The 23,203-nt window shown below is 47.5% G+C and overlaps 1 protein-coding gene across 2 annotated transcripts in view; it reads left to right on the forward strand.

The window, feature by feature from the left end:
* Nucleotides 1–23,203, forward strand: part of Kcnh1 (potassium voltage-gated channel subfamily H member 1) — a 298,193-nt gene that overhangs the window by 28,607 nt on the left and 246,383 nt on the right. For both annotated transcript variants that reach the window (XM_032915372.1, XM_032915373.1), the window contains exons 3-5: nucleotides 2,334–2,440; nucleotides 14,403–14,531; nucleotides 19,046–19,164. In XM_032915372.1, the coding sequence (XP_032771263.1) occupies nucleotides 2,334–2,440; nucleotides 14,403–14,531; nucleotides 19,046–19,164 (355 nt within the window). The remainder of the gene's footprint in view (nucleotides 1–2,333; nucleotides 2,441–14,402; nucleotides 14,532–19,045; nucleotides 19,165–23,203) is intronic.

Genomic DNA, 23,203 nt, shown 5'->3' on the forward strand with positions numbered 1-23,203 from the left:
CACACGAGTCTCTTGCATTCACCGTCTGGTCTCCCACTGAATATCTGTCCCCATCTCTCCGTCTCCACCTGCAGATTCACAAGTGTCAAGTCCCAAGATTTAGCTTCACTCTTTGGCCTGACCCTAGCAAGCGTTTCCCCCTTTTTCTTATTGGCTGTGCTCACCTCTAGGATGACAGATACATCCCTTTGATGAGTTTGCCAACTTTTATACAATGCTAAGCGATGTATTCAGCCGTAATTCCTGAAAGCTCCCCTCCCGTCTGTGCCAATTGGATTCCTGATGGCTTGGGCCTTCAGTTTTTCTTATTTTGTGCATTGCAAATGTTTCCATTCTAATGTCCAGGTAAAGCTAATACCTCCCTCCTAGTGAGCTACGGCTTGGAGAAGTCCATGAGCCTAATGTGAATGGGTGTCACCCCATACTTCACCTGTGGAGACTCAGATGTGGAGTCTCTGTTTGCCCGTGAGGAGGCTGCAGCTGTAGGTCCCAGTATGTCCCTTAGACGAAGGTCACTGCTCTAGAAAAATAACTCGGCAAGAGAGAGACACAGAGAGGTTATCTTGTTCCAGGCTGGGATGAGTTAGTCTACATTTGTTCCTCTTTGTAGAGATACTTTCCAAGCTCCATTTTCTGTTTCCCTGGCTCCCGGTTGTAAGTACAGCCTCAAAGCCAAGTGCTCCGTGAGCCTCTACAAGGACATCTACACAGTCAGTCACACCTCCCAGTGACCAGAGGAACATAAATTGAGAAAATGACTCTAGAAATTTAGCAACTGGGACTTTCTCTTTACAGAGTTTCAGAATTGGGATGCCTGGAGTGAACCGCTCTGCTCCGTTCCTGCAGTTAGCCCGTATAGTGCTTGACTGGATGTTTGGTCTAAGTCAGGAACTGTATTTGATAGTTTCTTTTTTCTAAAATCCTTCAATTCTATGAGTCAAGTTTTCAGGAAAAGGCTAGAATACATTCAGGGTGCAGCATTAGCTGATGGGAAATGCATGGTTTAGAGGCCACACCCCAACTTCTGCAAGGCCTGTCAGCAGGATCAATAGTCTTGTCTGAAGGCCTGGGGTCTGCAAGGGGTGCTTGCTGGGCCTGGGTGGTATTAGAGGATATGGCTTTCCTGTCCGTCTCCTCTTGCATTTTGTTAGTGTCTTGTGCCCTGGTTCATCCTACTTAGCTGAGGCTCTACTCTGCTCCTGGAAGGACTAGACTCAACACAGAGCTCCTGGTTCTATGGGGTTCTGACCTCTCTCTGCTGCGGCTGAGAGCCAGAACTCATAGGCAGTGCCCTGACTATCCTGAGATTTTTCTCTAATCTTTTACATGCTGTGTATTTACTTCCTTAGGCTGCTTTTTTTCCCCCCTAAAATTGAGCAGCAGGAAGATGTATTATTAAAGGCTGTAGGACTTGGTTCTGTCAGTGTTTTAGACTGAGAGAAAAGCTGTGCAAACAGCAGCAGAATCCATTCTTCCTTAGCTGCTTCTTTGTGCTAGAGCATCAAGTCGTACCCCCTTTCTTGTTTGGTAACTTCTCTCTCTCCCCCTCTCTCCCTATCTATCTCTCTTTCCCTTCCTCTCCCCCCCCCCTTCCCTCTGGTTCACATTTACCCAGTCATCTTCCTCAGAAGTTTCCCAGCGTTGGGTTTGTTTCTAAGATATAATTTGACTTCATTTCTCCCTTGCTTAAGACCCTCCCAGCCCTCCAGTTAGTTGCAGGCTAAGGTGTCATTTAGCTTCGTGGCTGAGATTGCTACAGTCTCTTCTGCTATCTTTGTCTTGTCTATTGCAACATCTCCCTTCCCTGTCTGGAGTCCAGTCACAAGGAGCTGATGCACACCCAGGTTTTGCAATGACCTCTGACCTTTAAGTGGCACGCAGACTCATCCGGCATTCTCCCTTCCTTCCCTGCTTCCCCAGCTCTGAGGTCTCACCTGTCCTTGCTTCCCAGAAGCCAAGCAACATGGCCACCCTGGTGCACTGCGGAACTCCTTCTTCTAGATCTACTGATTTCTCATGTTTGTCTGTTGTTAGAGGCTTAGTTTTTAGGGGTAGAAATGGGAAAATGGAGGTTTTTTTTAGAAAATAAGAACAGTTAAATAAATGTCTTCTTAAATTCAATTAATGTTTTCACTGTGTGCTCTTGTAGGTTTATATATGCAAGTGTTCATGTGTGTTCACATGTGTATATGAATGTACGTGTGTTTTCATGTGTGTGTGTGTGTGTTCATGTGTATATGCGTGTTCAGTGCTGGGTGTGGAACACTTAGCATATGCTTGCAGATGAGTAGATACTGACTGACTTGCTAATGAGGTTTTTGGTTGATTTTCAGTTTTATGTATGGAGAGCTGACCGACAAGGACACGGTTGAAAAGGTTCGCCAGACCTTTGAGAACTACGAGATGAACTCCTTCGAAATTCTGATGTACAAGAAGAACAGTGAGTATCGGAGGCTCAGAGAGCTTCCGTGTGGGTAGGGGGTGAGGCGTTGCCTCCAGCTCTGTGACTGTTTGGTTTTTCTTCTTTCCCCTCCTCTAAGTAGAAGACATTGTGTGTCACTAACCAATTAAGACTTCATCTGTTTTTCGCTCAAGAGTTACTGTTTTTCCTCTTGGTTCATTTATGGAGAGGCAGGAGAAGCCCTGTCCTGTCGTCTGTCTTTGGTTCTACCTCCCATAGCTCCTCGCACAGTGAGAGACTCCTACAGGTGCCCAGCTAAGAGTCTGTGAATCAAGTTCTCATGCTGGCCCGAGGAGACAGTTTTAACTGCACGGCATTGGTCTCAGTCAGTTACTTCTACTAGGGATACAAGGAAGTTCATAGCCATGCCCAAGTGTAGACCTTGTCTCTTAGGAGGCTTCTTGCTGAACAGAGGTGAACTGTTCTAAGAAGGGAGAAAGGTGGAGTCCATGTTCACAGTAAGATTCATTCATTTGTTGGGTTGGTGGGGGGATGGTTATGTTACAGATCAAACCTAGAACGTCTAGTGTGCTGGGCAGGCATTTGATCAACTGGGCTGCATCCTCAGGCCCTAGGTTCTGTTTTAAAAATGACTTTGTTTAAGTAATTCTGTTCTTTGGTTGAAGAAAACACCTGATATCAACCTCTAGTCTGTCTCCACATCCATGTACACCTGCACTCACGCCTGCACATGATGCCAACACGCACATGCACACACACACACACACACACACACACACACACACACACACACACACACATGTGGATCACCCATAGCCAATGAAGATTCCTGCGTTTTATAAAAGTAGGATTGATCGACAGGTTCTTGGTTCAACTAGCATTTCTGGAACATCCCAGATGGGGCATGAGGATGTACGTCTATTGGGTGGTGTTTTGGGCTCAGTGATTGACAGTTTGCTCGGGAAAGCCCGTGCTGCTTTCACCTCAAGAATCTGGAACTCTTTTCCTGACTGGCTGGAATGCCAAGGGATTGTTTGATTGGTGGTTATACAGGGGTTGACTCAACAGCATCGTTCTTGTACTTTGTTGCTAGAACTGGTGCTCAATGTTAGCTTATCAGTAGGTCTCCTATCCACCAGACTCATAGTTATAGGAGGAATGAGGTGAGTGAAGGGTTGTGAGGCGGTCTATGCTGGTCGCTTCACTAGCGTAGAATACAGTTCCAAGCCAGAGCTCTTACCGGGAATGTGTGCACAGCAGCCTTGTCATAGAGAAGCCATGCACAGCACATATGCCCTGAGCTAGTAAAGTTGTGGTTTCCCACACGGGAGCATTCATGTGCTGAACAGTGTGGCCTGCCCCACGGCACAGAACACTAATTGGTAGTAGGTGCTTTTTGTTTTGTGCTTTTGTGTATTGCCTAAGAGTTTGAAAGTCATTAGACTATGCATTCAACTTGCCCAAATTCAACTATACCTTTGGAACAAAAGGGAGAGAGAAGGTAGCTAAGTTGCTAGGTGATTTCACTTTTCACTCCTTCTAGTGGGCACGGGCCCCAGAGGGAGTAGAGATGAAGGCGGGGACTCCCTGCTCTCTGAGGCTGAGGCCCTGTATGGTGAGTCTTTCACTGCATGGCAAGTAATCCTTGCATTGGGAGTTCTGAGCTTTAGGAAGGTAGGAGTTTCCCATGAAGCTGCCTGGCTAACGACTAAAGGATCCACATCTCTCCCCACCCCAGAGGTTGTGGTAGGGACCTAACCACAGCCAGGGAGGAACAGGTGACACTGAAGGACAGATGGCAGTCTCTGAAGTAGCACATTGACCTTGGCTCTGCCGTGAGGCTGATGTAACAGCTCTTCACTGTGTCACATCTGATTTTCCTTTCTAGCCTTTAGCAGATAAACTTGACACGGATCTGCACTGTTTAAAAATGGTTGGTTTCCTCGGCTCTCCCAAGTGGCCGTGGATTTAATTCAAATTCCTCACCTCACAACATACTGTGCCAGGTCCTTGTGCCCAGTGTTTGTTCCCTGGCCATTCTGGCTCGTTGAAATATGAGCACACAGTGTGGCTATTGCTTGTGTTTGTGCAGGCTATACTCTGCCTGGAGACAACGGTAGTCAGTGTATAGCTTGCTTGCTGAGCTCTCTGTGCATTGACTTTATCTGTGCTGGAAAGGAACATTTCTTATTTATATCAAGACATCAGTGGGTCAACAGAGCTTTGTATGGGGCCAAAAGAGCTGTTCACAGGGCCCAACAGAACCGTGTACAGGGCCAGCAAAGCTGTGCGCAGGGCAAGCACAGCTATGTACAGGGGGCAGCAGAGCCACATGCAGGGGCTAACAGAGCCATATGAAAGGTCAGCAGACCTGTGACCAGGATAATCTCACACAAAACACAAGGCACAGACTGAGGATTCAATAGCAATAATACTGACTTCCTCCTAGGAACCTGACTTCTACTTCCCAACTTCTTCTTGCTTCCAAATTTTACCGTCTCCTGAAGGTTTGGTTTGTTGAGCCTGGGAATTATATGGTTTTTTGTTTGTTTTTTAGTATTTGGATTCTATACTTATTTCAATTGCTTTTTATTGGCCAACTCTATCAAATACTGGCTAGCTGCAAGAACAAAAGGACAGATGCCAAGTCCTTACAGAATCCACAGTATAGCCATGGGTGGGTCTCTTAACCCTGATTCAGGAGGTCAGGGAAGGAACTCGTCCTGACAGGCATGAAGGGTAGATTTGAGTTAGGCAAAGAGCACAGCTTTCACAATGCAGGCAGAGTGGGAAGCAGAGGAGAGAGCTTGAGAGACACAGCAGTGCTTCTCCGACTTTTACCTGTGTGGGAACTCACCTGTGACTAGAAAGGTATACGTCCGTGCAGTGAGTCTGGGAGGGTGTGAAGTTTACTCTCAGCTGTTGTCCGTATGCCTGGGTCAGGTAGTACTTTCTCAGTAGCCAGGATCAGAAGAAGCGCAGGAAGACTGGCTTTCACACCTGTGGGGTGTGTCTTTCATAGCTGTATTTCTAGTACCTGTTGCAGAACCTCACACATTCATAATGTGCTCCATCAAAACTCATGGGATGCCTGAGAGTGCCAGCACATACATGACTGTAGCCCCAACACTTAGAAGACAGAGATGACAGGATTGCTTCAAGTCCAAGGAAAGCCTGGTCTGCCTAGTGATGTCAAGCTTGGTCAGGGTCTTATGAGACAGCCACCCTCCTCCATGTTGCTCTTGCTGATTTGGTCTTGTGAGGTCCCATCTGAATGGCCCATTACTCTTTGTTTACAGAATTCTGTGGCTTCTGAGTCTAAAGGTCCACACGTTTGCATGTTTTCTCCCCAGACTAGAGGCAAAGGTTTGTCAGTTCTCCGTACCAGTTTCCTGTATTAGGTCCACCCCCCCCCCCATTGCATGCTCGCTCACATGCCTGACCAGAAGATCCTGAAGGGAGGAGGGGTTTATCCTGGCTTGCAGTTTGAGAGAACACAGTCTGTCACAGAAGGGAAGGTGTGGCGGTCTGTGGCTCTATGGCGTGTAATATAGGGATGCAAAGCAGCTGGTCCTACTTTGTCCACTGCCAGGGAGCAGTGTGAAAGGCTTTTATAATTCCTCTCCTGCTGGGTGCTGTTGTTTGAATATGGAATGTCTCTCATGGGGCTCACAGGCTTGAATACTCGGTTCCCAGCTGGTGGAGCTCTTGGGAAAGTTTGGAACCTTTAGGAGGTGGAACCTTGATATAGGAAGTGCATCACTCAGGATGGATGTTGAGGTTTTATAGCCCCACCCCACTTCCTCTTTCTTTTCAGCTTGCTGACTGCCAGCCTAGTACTTCTGCTGCTGTGTCTCCTCTGCCATGATACACTGTGTCCTTTTAGAAACAGTGAGCCAAAGTCAGCCATTTCTTCTTCCTCCTCCTCCTCTTCCTCTCCTCCTCTTCCTCCTCCTCCTCTTCCTCCTCCTCCTTCTCTTCTTCCTCCTCCTCCTCTTCCTCCTCTTCCTCTTCTTCTTTTTCCTCCTCTTCTTCCCTCCTCTTCCTCCTCCCTCCTCCTCCTCTTCCTCCTCCTCCTCTTCCTCCTCCTCCTCTTCCTCCTCATTACTATCTCAGCAACAGGAAGAAAACTAACACACTGGGTGTTTACTCAGCTCTCAGCTTTCCTTATTGACAACAGCACCCAGCCAGGTGTGCTGATGGTATCCTTATCCCCAGTACTCAGGAAGCTAAGGCAGGAGGATTGAATTTGAGGCTAGCCTGAGCTACACATTGAGACCCTGTCTCAAAAAAATCCAAACCCAATCCAACCAAACCGAAACCCAGGAAAACAAACCAGAACTAAGCTGCAGGTATGGATGTCAGTGGGCAGCTGCTCTGTTAACTCTGTTTCCTAGAGGTTGGCAGTCACATCTGTAAGGTGGTGGCTTCTACTATGAAGCTGATCTACAGAGTACGAGTGGCTGACTCGCTGCACCACACGAGACCCAATACTCTGACAACCAGATGGTCAAGCTGCACACAATGAAAGGTGTTTTTGTCTATCAAGTTTTTAGCATCAGTGAGATTGAATTGTTTTCTTCCTATCCACTTAAATCAGCTTTTAACATTATGCTTTCAGACTCTAGGTCTCTCTGTTCTATTTAATGCTAGTCATTTTCCTCCTGGTATTCACAAGCCTTTTTATGTTTTTGAACTTGTACATGTGTGCATGCTTGCTTGTATATGTGTATGGGTGTACATGTGCATGCGTGCATGTCCAAGCAGAGGCCAGAGGTTGATAGTAGCTGCCTTCCTCGATCCTCACTTTGTTTGCCGAGGTAGTCTCCCACTGAAATAGGATCTCACAGATGCTGGGCAGCTGGCTCTGGGGATCTCTCATCTCTGTCTCATGAGCTTTATGTGGCTTCTGGAACTTGAACTCCAGTCCTCATACTCACCCAGCGAGCTTCTTATCCACTGAGCCATCCATCCTCAGCCATTTTGACAACTCCATTTTGACTGCTGTGACTTTTCTTTCTAGTCTTTCTCCTCAGTGAGATCTTACAGGGAATCTTCTAATCAGAGGCACCAGATTTCTGTCCAGCCTTTTGGGGAGTTGGGGGTCAGTAGCTAAAGGCTTCAGTAGTGTGATGTGGGGGTTTCATATGTTGGAAGATGGGTTCTTTGGATACTTTATGTCTGTTGGTTGGTCTGAAAACCTGGCATTCCTAGATTCCCATTTGTCTCTTTTATCATGTCCCTGCATATACTCAGGAGGCTGTGTGGTTTTCTTAAAACAATAATAATTATCACGGATGAGCAAATTCAGCAAATGGTTATGTGCTTACTCTTATGCTGGCCCTTTAGTCCTCTCATTTTTTCAAACAAGACAATCAAGAAACCTTACTTCTGCATACAATCCTGCAGCTCTGGCCAGTGTGTTACCCCCACTTCTGTCCCCCATGCAGTGTGTGACTCCGTGGTTTGAGGGTGGCTGGTGGCTGTGTCTCTGGAAGCTTGCAGCAGCTGTGCAGTTAGAGATGCCCAGGGGGTTGGGTCCTGCAGCACTGCTGCTGGCCAGTGCTTGCAAAAGGAGCTGCTGGCCAAGTAGCTCTTGACTCTGCAGGTGGCTAAGCCCTGGCCATAGCTCAGCTGGGAAATGGCTCCTGCCCCCCCCCAGGAGCAGCCCAGTGTGGAGACAAATCTAATAGGTAAAGCTGCCACATTTTCCCGTTTTCCAGATGGCTCGTCTTTTCCTTATTCTATGAAAGAGTTGCTGATGTGTTGTGACTGTCGGTCTTAAGTGAAACACTGAGAGCCATTGGCCTTGTTAAAATTCTTTCTTTCATGTTTAGGGACTTAAAAAAAACCCCACAACATGTACAATTGAAAACAGTTTGGAGACAGGGTCTCACTATGCAACTCCAGAGGGGACTGAATCCCTGTAGATCAGGCTGACCTTGACTTCACAGAGATCTGCCCACTTCTGTCTCCAGAGTGCTAGGTTTAAAAGCGTACACCACCACATCTGGCAGATGTGAATTTTTTTTTTATGTCAGTGTTTTTCTTTATGTTTCTGACTTTTATAGAACGACTAGGGAACTCATTTCCTTACCCAAGTAATAAAAGCACTCTCCATTTTCTGCTCTGCTATCCAAATAGTTGTGTTAAAATATCCTTTAGAATATTAAACAATTTAAAATATATTTTATATATTATACGAGGTTAGCATTTAAACTTTATACAGTGCTCATTCAATTGTCATAGTATTATTTATTAAATAGTTCACTTCTTTCTGATTTGAAACTCCCTTTTCTTCTTTTGTGTGTGTTCATACGTGTGTGTGTGTGTGTGTGCACTTGCTTGTGTGTGTTCTTGCATGTATGTGAGTATGAATTCATGTGTGTTCATGTCTTGTAGGTGTGTGTGTATCTGTGTTCATGTGTATGAGTGTGAATGAAGGTGTGTGTGCGTGTATGTGTGTGTGTGTATGTGCATGTGTTTGGAGGCAAGAGGACAGTTTCAGTGTTGTTCTGTAAGAGTCATCAGCTTGTATTGTGAGACAAGTCTCTCACTGGCCTAGACCTTTCTGAGCAGACTCCTGTCTCTGCTTCCCACTGCTCGGATCACATGTGTGACCCACTATAGCCAACTTCTTTATATCAGTTATGGGGACTGAATTCAGAGGCTCACGCTTGTGTAGGTTTGTCATCTGAGCTGTCATTGAAGCCCCGCCCTTTCCTTTCCACAATAAACCCTCACATCTATGTGTTTACTTTTGTCTTCCTGTCCTTCTGTAGTGCATTTGCCGTGTGGGTTGGATGCAGAACCTTTCACCTGACGTTTGTGTGCTTACAACAGGGTTAAAGTTACAGTCACTATTCCACCTCAGGTGTAAACTGAGGCATAAACGCTAGCTTGTCAGAGCCTGGCTCACTGCAAGTACTCCATAAAGGTTGCCCTTCCCTTCCCTTCTCTTCTGTTCTGTTCCCTTCCCCTCCCCTCCTCTTCTCCGTCCTTCCTTCCCCTCCCCTCTGCTCCCTTGTTCTTCCCTCCTCTCCCCTTCCCTTTCTTTCCTTGCCTTCTTTTCTTCTTTTTCTTTTCTTGAGACAGGTTTCTTTTTCTTTCTGTATAGCCCCGGCTGTCCTGGAATTCACTATGTAGACTTGTAGACCAGGCTGGCCTCAAATTCAGAGATCTGCTTGCTACTGCCTCCCAAGTCCTGCGATTAAAGGCATGTGCCGCCACCACCCCACAAGGACAATGTTTCCATAACTGTGTGTCTTGCAAACAGTCCTGCTGGTGATTAATAGTCATTGTCATTGTCTCCCTCCCCCAAGGCCATGCTTACACCTTTATTTTTCTATCCCAGTCGAATTCCAGTTTGTTAAGCTCTCAGGAAAAGCGTGCGAAGCCCTACCGTGATTCTGACTGAAACTGCATTCTATTTATCCATTGAGCAGGAAGTCTGACATCTTACCCAGCTGTACTCTCACGTACAAATGGTGTCATTCCTTTCAGTTATTTAGATTTTGCTTTATGCTCTCTAATTATGTGGAGGGCTAAGTGTGTTATTATTATGTGTTGGTTTTCCTAGCTTTCTCCTTACTGCCTCCCATTTCTGTATTTAATATTTGTCTTAGTGGAAGTTAGCCCTAGACCCAACAGTCTGTTCCTGCAGAGGCTGCTGGTCCTAAGTCCCGTTTCTAGGCCCAGCATGATGCAGCTCTTCCCAAGAGCCGCTCAAAGCGGCTTGGTCTATTCTGCTGCTGTCGAATGTAATTGGAGGCACAGAGGTTGGGTTATACCTAAGGAGGCCCGAAAAGAGTGATAGGAGCCCGGACATCTCTCTCTCTCTCACACATCAAAGCCAGTGTCACGTTATCTGGCTACTAGAGTTGAGGACTTACCAGGACCAGGTCACGTGGTAGGGATGTTACTTCTTTAGACATGAGAATCAGAGCTAATAAGGTCTGTGACCTGGAACTCACCATCTTGACCATCCTTTGCCCTGAATGGACCCCTTTCCCAGCAGCAGCAGCAGCAGCAGCAGCAGCAGCAGCAGCAGCAGCAGCAGCAGCAGCAGCAGCAGCAGCTGCCTCTCCACTGGCAACACTACCAGGTTCTGCCTTCCTAGGCTTGCACATCTATCTTCCTTAACATAGGAACAGGGCATCAAATGTTTGCTTGTCTCTGCAGTGCTTATCTGGGCTCTGATATGCCCTGGCCTGAATCACGATAGGGTAGTCCGACTGCATTTCTGGGTTCTGAGGCTTCCAGAGTCCATGTGATCTGGCTTCTGCCAGCAGGAAGACCAACCTGACTCTCCTTAGGCCCTCCAGACAGGGAGAAGTGAGCCTGGATGGTGGGACTCCAGGCTCTATGTGAAGCAACTCTTTCTTTCATCTGTTGAGAGTCCGAGCGTTGTTGCACTAGATGAAAATGCTTTTCTGTGAGGAGGGACAGGGTTGGATTCTCTGGTCCATGCTGGAAGAATCCGGTTCTTTTTGGAACATTTCCAGACTTGAAAAGTCAATCCATTCCACTTGCTTTCTTAGTGACAGTTTGGGATGGAGGTAGGCCTGAGTGTCTTGGAAGACACTGTCCTAGAACTGATGTCTTGAGCCCCAGTCATCGGTCCTAGAGCATCCACCCTTCTAGCTTGCTGCACAGCTAAGCGATGGTGACTGCCTGGCCTACAACATACCACTGGGACGGGCATGCAGGGAAGTTAGATGGGGATAGTAGGTCGAGATTCCTCTCCACACAGTGGGCTATGGTCTATTCAAGGAAGAAGTCTCCAGAGTTGTTATGTTTTGGGGGAGGGCATTTCCCTGTCCATCATCAGAACCAACTGAGATGTAGGAATTCAGCTGTGGAGATGAAAAATGTCACCATCGTGACTGAGAAGGCTGATCCTGGGGTGCAGATTGTGTCTGTGGGAAAGGTTTCAGCCCTGCAGGTACACAGACTTATCTACCCATCACAGGTAGCACCAGAGAATCGTAGGCCTCTCCTCCCACCAGCCATCACTCCATCCTTTCTGTTCCTCCCACTGTTTATAAAACGGGGAGCAGAATGAAGAGGAGTTAGTGTCTCCTAAATTACCAATCTATGAGGAAGGGCCTTGAGGTCACACGGACAGAAATACCTCCAATGGAAACCGCACACCAGGAGAAGGAGGTTCCTGCCTCCTTACCAGACCTGGGGATCACCTTGGGATGAACTCCAAGGCGATGTGAACTTTTGATGCCAGCTCTCTAGGCAGACAGGAGGGGGTGGGGTTGGCCATCAGAACGATGTGTAGTCAGGGGCATTTGTTTCTAGAACAGACGGCTGGGTGGAGAGGGCACACAGCTTACACAGGTGGCTCTGTTGGAATGGGAGGAAGTCATGAGCTTGATCTGTGGGAGAGTGGCAAAGGCTCCCCAACATGGTGGATCTCAAGACCTCAGAGTCCTGGGTTCTCACAAGCCTTGGCAGTTGGGATATAACAGATAGGTGGTACAGCCCTGCTGAGTGCGCCAGAGACAGGGCCCAGCTGGTTCTAGCAGTACAGACGAGGCTCGGAGGACCGTACTGAAGCCTCAGGAAGCTGGGCTAGGAGGATGGAGAGGTGAGGCTCCCAGTCTCCTCACAGATGTGTCTCCTCGCATCTGGTTTGACATTAGCTTGACAAAGTGGCAGTGTTCCTGATTTGGAGTTTTCTTTGGAGGAAAAGAAGGTGGTTTCCTGACTTGTTTGCTCTGGGTGGCCATCTAGAATATGGCCAGGTGTGGCATGGTGCTGTCTTGCTGTCTTCAGTGCAGAAGAGTTCGGGTCCCACAGGTTCTGCAGAGGAGCCTGAAGGTGCAGTTACAGAAACCTTTTTAAAACAGAGGATAATTCCAAGGTCGTATTGTTGTGATTTTGGAGTACTATTCTTTCTGTACTATGGCTTTCTTTCAAAATGTGCTTTTCTCAGGGTGGCATTATAATCTATAGGCTTTCTCAGAGCACTGAGAAACTGGCAGTTAAAATTATACAGAGGGAAACATTCACCATGAATGTGTACTTCAGTAACTAAGATGTAGGGAGGACATAATTTCATTTGCTTGTTTTCTCAATGCTTATACATGTTAGGGTAACATGTTATTCATACTTATAACATGCTATACATGTTAGGGGTATCCACACTTACATGCATGCTAAACATATTAGGAGTATCCATGCTTATGTGCATGCTATTCATGTTAGGGGTATTCATATTTACATACATGTTATACATGTTAGGGGTATGCATACTTACATGTTATACATGTTAGGGGTATCCATACTTAACATACATGCTATACATGTTAGGGTTATCCATATTCACATACATGCTATACATGTTAGGGGTATCCATACTTGCATGCTATACATGTTAGGGTTATCCATACTTACATACAGGTGAGTGATATATTCAAGTCAATTAGCTAGCTCTTATCAAGGTGAACAACTAACTCCAATGTCTGTCCGTCCAGAGACGTGACCCTGAGATTGCATTCATTTTCTGCTCTGTTCTTAGAAACGACATGAAATGCTGAGCACAGTGCCTGGACCACATGGCAAAATAGCTATGGATTTCATTTTGAAAATGTTACTGTCCTAATTTCATTTCTGTTGCCATGATGCAATATCCTGACAGAAAGCAACTCTGGGGAACGGGGCTCACTCTGCCTGTAACTCCAGGTTATGTCCATGGCTGTGGGGAAGTTGAGGCAGGACTTTCAAACACCTGGAACATCACACCCATGGTCAAGGGCAGAGAGAAACGAAAGCGTATGCACCCATTGGCTTGCTCGCTTGTGCTGAGCTTGGCTCTCCACTCAAGTAGCAGTCCAGGACTCTGTCAGGTGCCACTCATGGTAGATGAGGCCACATCAATTAATGTCATTAAGACAGTCCCCACAGATGTGTCCACAGGCCAACCCAGCATAAACACTCCCTCACTGAGACTCTCCTCTGAGGGGAGTCTAGGTTGTATCAAGTTCTCAGACGTAGTTGTCACAGCTGTAAAACAGAATGCAGAATGCCTCAAGTATGAAAAAAATGTGACAGCTGCTTATGGAGTTCCTTCATGGCAGATGCTACTTAGAAGAATGTACGCGCCATAGCTTTGTGTCTCCTTCGCTTTTGAAGCGCAAATAGCTTGTTACTTCTTGGCGAGAAGTCCTATACAAAACGAAAGGCGATTGTTTGCTTTTACTAATTATTGTTATCTTTGGAAGCTAAAGAAAAAGACCATGCAGGTATTTGCAGAGTGGGGTCCTCACTAAGAAATCGTGAGAAGGGGCATGACTCAGTGCTTCTGAGGAGGGCAGTGATGGTGAGAAGAACTGGTTCACACCCTTCAGGCCAGGATGGATGGTCCTTGAAATCTTGATGTGCGACCTCAGACTCTAAAGTTACCACAACTGAGCATGGAGTGGTAGATCTGTCTTGGCAACCTCTCCTGGTTGTTTTCTGTTTGCTGTTGTCTGGGACCTTTTTGGACTTCAGTTTGAGGGAGAAGGACTTAGAAATTCAGTGTTTGGCCCATGCTTGTTCGAGCATGTGCATAAGGCTGAAGTTTCACAAGCTTCTCATGGTCAGTGAGGCTCTTTAGCCACGGAGAGAGTCTGTGGTGGTCGGCAGAGTCTACTCGGCCCGTGCTTTTTAACTGTCGTTAGTTCACCGCATCTGAGTCTCTCCCATGAGCGCTGATGATATTTTCAAGTCGTTTTCTGTTTTACGAGGGTTTAGACACGGTGCTTACAAGATTACGTGACTGTGAGAAAGTCTCCCACTGTGTAGTCACCCTGTACATTTTTGTCCCAGCGAGAAAAAAGCGATGGTGAGATTCTCCCACACCGCAGGTAATGGGGACATTTAGCAGTGAATTAATATTTGTGTCTGTTCATTCCTGAGCCCTTGATTCTCTGGCCTCTCAAGTGAGGATGCAAATGGTTGACCATCCTTTCACTGTTCCTTTCAGGGACACCCGTGTGGTTTTTTGTGAAGATCGCTCCGATCAGGAACGAACAGGATAAAGTGGTTCTGTTCCTTTGCACTTTCAGTGACATAACAGCGTTCAAGCAGCCCATTGAGGACGACTCCTGCAAAGGTTTGTACCCCTGACCTGTGCAAGTGCACTCTCGTGTACCCCTGACCTGTGCAAGTGCACTCTCGTGTACCCCTGACCTGTGCAAGTGCACTCTCGTGTACCCCTGACCTGTGCAAGTGCATTCTTGCTTTTGCTACAGAGAATTTGAGGTTGCCAAGGCAATCTTCTGCAGAGATCAGGATTTAAATCTTAGTTTGTGTCAGGTGCTGTGTCATTCTGCAGTGTGCTCTGGGGAGAGAGAGAGAGAGAGAGAGAGAGAGAGAGAGAGAGAGAGAGAGAGAGAGAGAACACACATTTGGTAAAGCATTTAAAAATTCACTGTTCCATAGTTACAGTTGGATGGAAGAAGGCAGCCCAGCATGTCTGACCTCACGGGGACTTCCAGGTTTTCTTCCCTTTCCTTCCATCCCTTCCCCCACTGGAGGCTGAACCCACGGCCCTGTGCACGCCAGGCAATTACTTCCACCAGGCTATGAAGCACCTGACGGATTTCACAGTTGCCCACACGGGGCAGGCAGGCTGGCTTACCTGACTTTCTTGTGGACATCTTTGGGCCTGACTTGTGGATGGTTGCAGACTCTTTAGATAAAAACTAGAAGTGAGGGAGCAATGAACATGGAAGACAGGGCGGGGAGGTGGGCTGGAAAACCGAGATGTTGGTAAATGGCTGTGTGTCTGCTACGTTCTTGAAACCAAAAAGTGGGCTGAATGTACTTATCTGAGCAGTCACACAGCCACCCAGTACCATGCTCCGAACCGCACCTATGTGTCTACGTGAGACTTACGTGTGCCTGGTCGAATCACATCTGCGGCTGGTTAATTGATAGGCAGACATCACTGAAGCCAGGGGCTAGAGTAACATTTCGTAGGGGTCATTTGATCAGCTGAACAGCCTTAGGTTTTAGCCGGATTGGGGTAGCCAGACATGGGTGTGCATTGTTTGGAAAGCACTGGAGGCTTTGGAAAGGCGCCTGCAGGATGGCTGGGCGAGCCAGGCTCCTGCACTGGCTCACTGGGGTAGCGGACAGCAGCTGTCAATCACTCTTTCACACCCTCTCCTGCAGTTGGCATTCACTCAGCCAAGAACCCAGCAGTGCTCCACGTAGCCTGGCTACCTGGCTCTGTGGTTGGCTTTCTCCTCCAGTGCTCCGCTCTCGAGGCTCCCTGGGGTGTAGCTGAGACGTGGGCAGTGGAGTCCAGGGAGGAGACAGCCTGGGACTCCTTACCCTAGATGTGACAAAGACTGAACGTTAAAGAAGCAGTGTAGGGGAAAGAAGCCTGGTTTGGGCCAATGCAAAGTGTTTTCTACGGAGATGCGGTAGATGTGCGTAGCTGTTGTTGTTGTTAATATTAATAATATTATTATTCTGGTAGGAAAGGCCTACCCTTCTGAGAGTGCTTCTCATCCAGATCCACAGAACTCATGAGTCAGAGTGGTGGTGGGGACTCGCTCAGGTCCATTTTCCACGAGTCATGGGCTCCACTTACTTAGCCTGACCTGCTCCCATGGTGCATTGTGTTGCTGATGAGAATCTCGGTGCACACAGCAGTGCATTCCCTGCCGCCCACCCCAACTATTCCACTAGCCAAGGTAGCTTCTTGTCTCGTGTCAAACCTTTTTTGTCGATGAAATGACACAAGTAATGTGTGGCTTTATTTGTAGGCAATCTAGAACACACACATACACAACACATATTCACATGTAAACACCTACGCAGAAACATACATCTTTACATATGCACACATACATGCAATATATGCAAGTGCACATATGTATAGATATACCACCACTTTCACATACAGGCACACACATGTCTAAACACATATACATGCTCACACACGTTAGCTTTCAATGTGGGAATCCTGGTAGGGAATCCAATTTCATGCTACCTGGAAGTCCAATGCTGTGTTCTGATTCTCACACTTCCTCTATCATAATATCCATACCCTGCTGTGGTGTGGTGGTGGCCTGCTTGGGACAAAGTCAGATTTTATATTAGCCTGTTTATGATGGAAAAGCCTGGGAGTCGGTGAGACCTCCTGAATTGTCAGGCTGTAAACTTCAGTTCTGACTGCAAGGATCTGACCCAGATGCTACCGTGTGGCTGGATTGCTCTGACGTGGGTTTGCTTTCTGGATGTGCTCTTGGTTCAATCTCCTTGACCCTGCTGTGTTTTCAGTTCAGTGCCTCAGTCAGCAGCAAGTCTTCGGCTTCCTGCTCGCCAGGGCTTGTTTAGAACTCACGTATGAACTAGACTGGAAGCGAGGAGAAGGTAACACACAGAAAGCTCCCCTGTAGCCTCAAGGACATAGCCTACTATCTGGTTAGTTTTTTAAGTCATGTGTGTTCAAATTGTATTTCAAATTTCTTGGCCTTGGTTGTGTACTTCCCAATCTGAGTACCTGGGTGGCGTGGGATGCGCCCTGGGAGTGGCTCGGGAAGCCTGCTTGTGCCTAACACCTCTCTCTGAATAACCAGATTAATAGAGAGTTGACTATTTTGCCTGGAGTCCCCAGCACTACTGTTGGGGTCTGGGCTGAGTCCCTAGGCTCCCTTTACTCCCTTTAGCTCTGTGGCACCTTCCTCCTTCATTCTGCTGTCCCCTTTGACCAGTTTCCTAACTCTGACTAAAGTGCCACACACACGCCACTGAGCAGGGACTAAAGGTCAAGCAGGGCTGTCTGTTGGATAACCGGCGGGTGGGTTATGGCTGGGCTCTGAGAGGAATACCTCATGGTCCAACTGTTGCTCTGTCTCCTTCTGCTTCTTGTGTGGAAGGCAGGTGGCAAAGCCGTTGCCTTCCTCTCAGTGGGGCTCGAGGCTTGAGCAGGTGTGAAGTGTGGGCTTTGGCTACCGCTTCTCCATTGCTCGCAAGGACGAGTCACCCACCCTCTTGCTTTCTTGTAGCTTGTGGCAAAGGTGTAGACCCACCTGTCTATTTGAACCTGACCAGAGGTGGTGTATGAGGAAAGGGAGAGCCAAGATTACAATACTGGGGGATGAGGGCTCCTTCCTGGGCACGCTGGTGAGATGCTCTTAGGAATGATGAGTCAGACACAGTACAGTCTTTCTGCTGCCGGTGCTCACAGAGAGGAGACGCCGCTGAAGCTAACCTCAGGAACTGTAGTTACGGGAGCTGCTTAAGCAGCCGTTGTAGACTTTTCACGTTTGCACATCGATGGGGGAAATATTGGAAGGGACCCTTTAGGGCGCAGACAGTGTTGTACGCGGGGTACTCATGTGCATCCACTGTTCAATGTCAGTGTTGCTGTGAGGTAAAGGAGAACCTGTCTCTGAAAGAGATCTTTAAAAGTCCCAGTCCACAGTACCCGTGGCATATCCCACTGAACTCAGTCAGATGTCAGTGCCCCCTGCAGGCTGTCCCTCCTGCTGACCTGAGTGGAGCTCCAACAGCCCAGCCACCGTGCTGCAGGGATCTGCATCCCTCTTCCTGGCATGTGGTGGTGGGGATGTGTAGATACCATTGTATGCATTGACACCTGGTGCTTCTGGAGCAAAGTAAGAGCCTGTTTGCTTGCCATATTGACCAAAGCTCTTCAGATCAAAGACTTTTAAAGTTATAGGAAAACCACGGCACTCCTCCCTTGTCCTCTGGACTCTAGGTCAGTCCTGAGGAAGGTGCTCCAGGGTAAAACTTAGAAGACGCAGTTTCTGTGGAAGGTGCTGACTATTTCTAGAGGCCGAGGGATGGGAATGAGTCAGTTGCCTCCTCTCAGCATCACAGACGGTAACACTTGCACGCTTTGCTTATTTGCTATGCACCGGAACACGTGTGTTTGGAGATTCTGGTCTTGGGACCTGACAAGCTTTCAGAGGTCTCATGGGACAGCTGCCTGGTCAAAACCTTGATTCAGATGTTGCCGGTTGTATCTGGGGGGACTTTAAGGGCAGCCAGGATCGTTTAGACTTTTTAGATTCTCAGAAACACCTGTCCTCCATGACCTTCTCCTCACCATAAAGATAAAATCAGTCTTTACCTTCCCTAGATGCTGGTTATTCATTTCCTGGTCTTGGGGAAGGCAGTGCAATGCTGGGTAGTTTGTAGCTCAGTTTCTGCAAGATCAGAGGATGGAGGAGTTGAGACGACCCTGAGGAAAGTCGTCCAAGGCAGAGAACCATCCCTGTCACTTGGTGTGAACCAATGAAAGAACGTTGCCCAGAGGAGAAGTCTGCACTCTAGATACTTTCTCCCAAAGCACTGCAGGCTTCCTTTCCTCATTGGTAGAGTTCCCCAAAACTGCTCTACTGTGTCTCAAGGCTGCGATCAGAATGGACCTCAGGTGTGTTAGAAAAGCAAGTTGCCGCTTAAACCTCGATACTTCTGGGTTCTTTCCTGAGCCGCTGGTCTTGCTTGCCTTCACGCATGTGAGATGCTCTCATCGGAGCTCCAGACGACCTCAGTCATTGTCCTGTGGTGTTGCTGGATGAGAATGCCTGTGTTCCCTTAGTGTGTGTGGCTGACCTTGTCTTTGTGTTTCTCTGCCTGCTTCAGGTTGGGGGAAGTTTGCTCGACTGACCAGAGCTCTGACAAGCAGCAGGGGAGTCCTGCAGCAGCTGGCCCCCAGTGTGCAGAAGGGTGAGAATGTTCACAAGCACTCGCGCCTGGCAGAGGTAAGGGTGGGTGTACCCCATCAGCCTCACTTCCTGGGTGTGTGTGTGCTGAGAATATGGCATGGCGTAGAGATGCTGTGCCTGTATGAAAGGGGACCTCTGGGACCTCCAGCCTCTGGGCTGGCACTTCGGTTTGTCTAGGCTCCATGAAGCATGCTGTGTAACAGCGGGGGAAGGGGTTTGATCCTCACACTTTGGTATGTGTAAAGGCAGGCTAGAGACAGCCCTGTGTTCAGACTCGCCGGAGATTACGGGCATCAGCTCGCTTTTCTTAGGGCACGGCAAAGAGCTGGAAGTGCTTCTCATTTGTAAAGGATGCCATTAAAACTTTTATAAGTCATAGACAATTTTGTTATTTGAGCAATGCAAACTATTCAAGGAAAACACAAGACAAGAACCAAAAGGAAGGAGATAAAAATCCCCCGTGATCTCTAGCCATATAGCAGCATTTCATTCTTTGTGTGTTTAATACTTTCCTTATATACTTTCCACTTCCTGAGGAGGAAAACTCCACAAGCAAATGCTATGGGATTGAGCCCTGTCTGAGAATGACGGTGTCTTCCTTTCTTTGCTTTATATATCTACAAATCCCTTTGCAGGTTAGTAAATGTTCTTAAAGGTGTTGATCTAATAATCTCTGACATTAGGACCAAATGAGGAGGTGGTATTCTTCCCTTTGCTGCAGTGTGTGAAGGGCCGGATACCACGAGAAGTGTCTGTCAGGCTTAATGCACCCTCGTCTCCACACACCACCTTCAGTCAGGCCTGATCTTCACTCTCAGTGAGATTCTCCGGATGCTTCATGCCTCATCAGCAAACCTCCGTCTTAGCGTAAATTTGTCAGCGTAAGCTCTCGATTTGCCGGAGATAGCTAGTCAGCTTTTGAGCAGTGGTTAAAAGTATCGCCCTACTGGCCTAACCTCCGTCTTCCAGTTTTGCTAAGGGAGAAGCTCCCAGAATTCTGAGCTCCAGTATGTGCCCTGCACATGTTTGTGCAGTGTGTGCTGGGTAAGTTTATAACACAGGCACCATAGGAGCTTTGGTAACTTTTCCCAAAAGCGGGACCATGTGGCTTGTTGAGGGAAGTCATTTGGATGGCGGCAACAACTTTTTCTTTTGTCATGATGTTTCTTAGCCTATGACTAAAGGATTAGTAAACAAGGGTTTGCAATTCACAGATGAGTTTTCTCTGTTTCTTCTTGTGGGTGATGTCCCTGCTCACCGTGCACAGTCTTTCTGGTTTCTGTGTTGTTTCTTTTATGTATGTCATAGGCTGGCTCTGCCCATTGGTGTCTAAGTGTCAACTCTTTCTTTGTAAATCTTTGCTTAAATACTGTTTCTCCAAGCAGCAGTCAGGATTTTACCTGAGAAATAGCTAAGAGATTTACCACAAGGAGCTAACCTGTATGATTGTGGTGTTCGGTGATACAAGTCCCAGATCCGTATGACTGGTCAGCAGACTAGGTCCTCTCAGGAGGCGACAGAGTTCATAGGTAAAATCCTTCTCTAGAACGTGGGTGCTCAGCTCACTTTCTCCTTGTAATTCACTCTGAGACCCCATCCCATCCCAGATGGGTCTTCCTCATTTCACTCTCTGGAACCCCTTTCACAGACACACGGACAGATGTGTCTCTGGGTGATTTTGAAGCCTGTCAAATTGACAGTCAAGATGAGCTGTCACACCAGGAACTCAGCCTTCTGCTTTGGAGTCCTTTCCTCAGGTTGGGTGAGTCCTGTCACATTCCAGAGGGCATCGCCTTCCCCTCGTTAACCGGCTAGATGTCGATGAGGTAGAGGCACGTACTTCACAGGAACACTTAAACCTGTGTTTTCTTGACAACCGGCTGCCAAGGCTTAGGTGAGCAGGCACAGAAGTAACTTTCTGTTCCCCTGTCAGTGGCGTGCTCACAAATTTCCTTAAGCCACACTGATAAAGGCACACTTTTGCATTTCATGGTCCTTGTCCCATGCTCAGTGTAGGACATCACTCTTACCCAGAAAGGGACATTGCATCTTTAGTAATGCTGACTCTGCTCACTTATTTCCATATGACAGCGTGCATGGGTGTACGTGTAGGTGCATGTGCCTGTTTGCAAGCTCAGGTGACTGAAGAGGACATGGAGGGTCCTCTGACACTTCCCCGTAGTTTTTTGAGGCAGGGCCTCTCCTTAAACCTAGGTCTTACATCTTCCTACCTGAGTTAGAAGCCAGCGAGTCCCAGCATCCTTCTGTGTCTCCCCGCCTTAGACTTGGTGCTGTGGGCTTGCGGCTGATGCCTGGTGCGGTACCTAAGTGCCGGGATTGGAACTCTGCTCCTCAGCACAACTGTTCTTATCGCCGAGTCATCCCTCCACCCCCAAGCCTACTTCTCTGCTGTGGTTGTTCCTTGGGGTGGATCCTAAGCTTTTAGAACCCAGCAGCACTTAGATGCTGCTCTGTGGTGTTCCTTAGTTTGTGGAAATTGATTTAATGAACAAAAGAAGGACATGATCTAGTATCTTGTCTACCTGTCTGGTCCCCTTGGTAATTTTATTCATCTTTTTGATATAGATTAATTTTAGGTTTTGTTGATTTTTCTCTGCTGACTTTGTCCCCCCCCCGTTTTCCACTTCATTGTTTTCTGCCCAGATTTAGTGATTTATTTTAGTTTTCTTACTTTTGATTTAATTTTCTGTCTAGTTTCTTAAAGCAGATGTTTTGATTTCTGATTTTGATCTTTCTTTTCTAATACCTTAAACTATCAGAAATTTCCCTCTATCAAAACATGTTTTGCCTTTAGCTAAAATACGTTTTCATTTAGTTAAAAACACACCTTGATTTATTTATGTGTGCGTGTCTGTGTGGGTGCACACATCCATGCACACTTAGAGGCCAGAGGAGGACATCAGGTGTCCTGCTGTGTTACTTCCTACCTCCTTCCTTTGAGACAAGGTCTCTCACTGAATCTGGAGCTAGCCTGGTGACCAGCAAGCCACAGCAATCCTCCTGCCTCTACCCCTGGCATGCTGGTGTTACAGGGGTGTGTGTGGCCACACCCAGATTTTTATGTGGGTGCTGTAGGTTTGAACGCAGGACCTCATGCTTGCAAAGCAGGTGTTCTTACCCGCCGGGGCCATCTCCCAGGCCTCCTCACGGTGCTTGCCTCACAGACTTAGATTCTGTCGTTAGGCGCCTGTGTAGCATTGTTATGTGTCCTTGGAGAACTGGCTCCCTGGGCCTTGATGAAGTTTGCTCTGATGTAGCTACCCTGCTTTCATTAGATTAGTACTAGCACACATATCCTTCCCCATCTTGTCTCCATTGCATACTTAATTCTGGGCTGCAGACGGCGTGTGGCTGGATGGCTGGATTGATTTTTTTTTTTTTAAACCAACCTGACAAGCTAGGCCTAATGTGATTACCAAAGTCCAGGCCCCTGGCTGTAGTAGCTCTGTTTCTCTGTTCACTGCCCTTGGTCTTTGCTGCTGTGGTGTTGTCTGCTCTTTTCCTTCTTGTCTTGGTGCCTGAGTGTGGTATATGTGTACATGTTGGGGTGTGTGTGTGTGTGTGTGTGTGTGTGTGTGTGTGTGTGTATGGTGTGTATATGCATGTGTGTGTATGGTGTGTGGTGTGTGTGTGTCTGTGTGTGTGTATGGTGTGTGTGTGTTTGTGTGTGTGTGTGTGTGTGTTGTGTGGTGTGTGTGTGCTTGTGTGTGTGTATGTGTGCATTAGTTAGAAATCAAGGTCAGGTATTGTCTTTAGTGACTCTAGGCGTTGTTTTTGAGACAGGGTCTCTCACTGAACATGGCGCTCTCTGATTCATATGGGTTGTCTGGCTATGAGCTGCAGGAATCCACACTCTGTCTCCTCAGCACTGAGGTGACAGGCATGGCTGCTGCATTCGCTCGGCTTTCTACAAAGGGACCGGGGTCCTGACTCAGGTTCTCTTGCATAGCAATCATGTTGCCGATTGAGCTATCTCCTCAGCCAGAAATCGTGTTTCTTTTAATTCTGTTTTTTTAGTGGTCGCCCTGGGTGTTTGCAATTCATCAATCTAGCC

The sequence above is a fragment of the Rattus rattus genome, chromosome 10 (assembly GCF_011064425.1).
Source record: "Rattus rattus isolate New Zealand chromosome 10, Rrattus_CSIRO_v1, whole genome shotgun sequence".
NCBI lineage: Eukaryota > Metazoa > Chordata > Mammalia > Rodentia > Muridae > Rattus > Rattus rattus.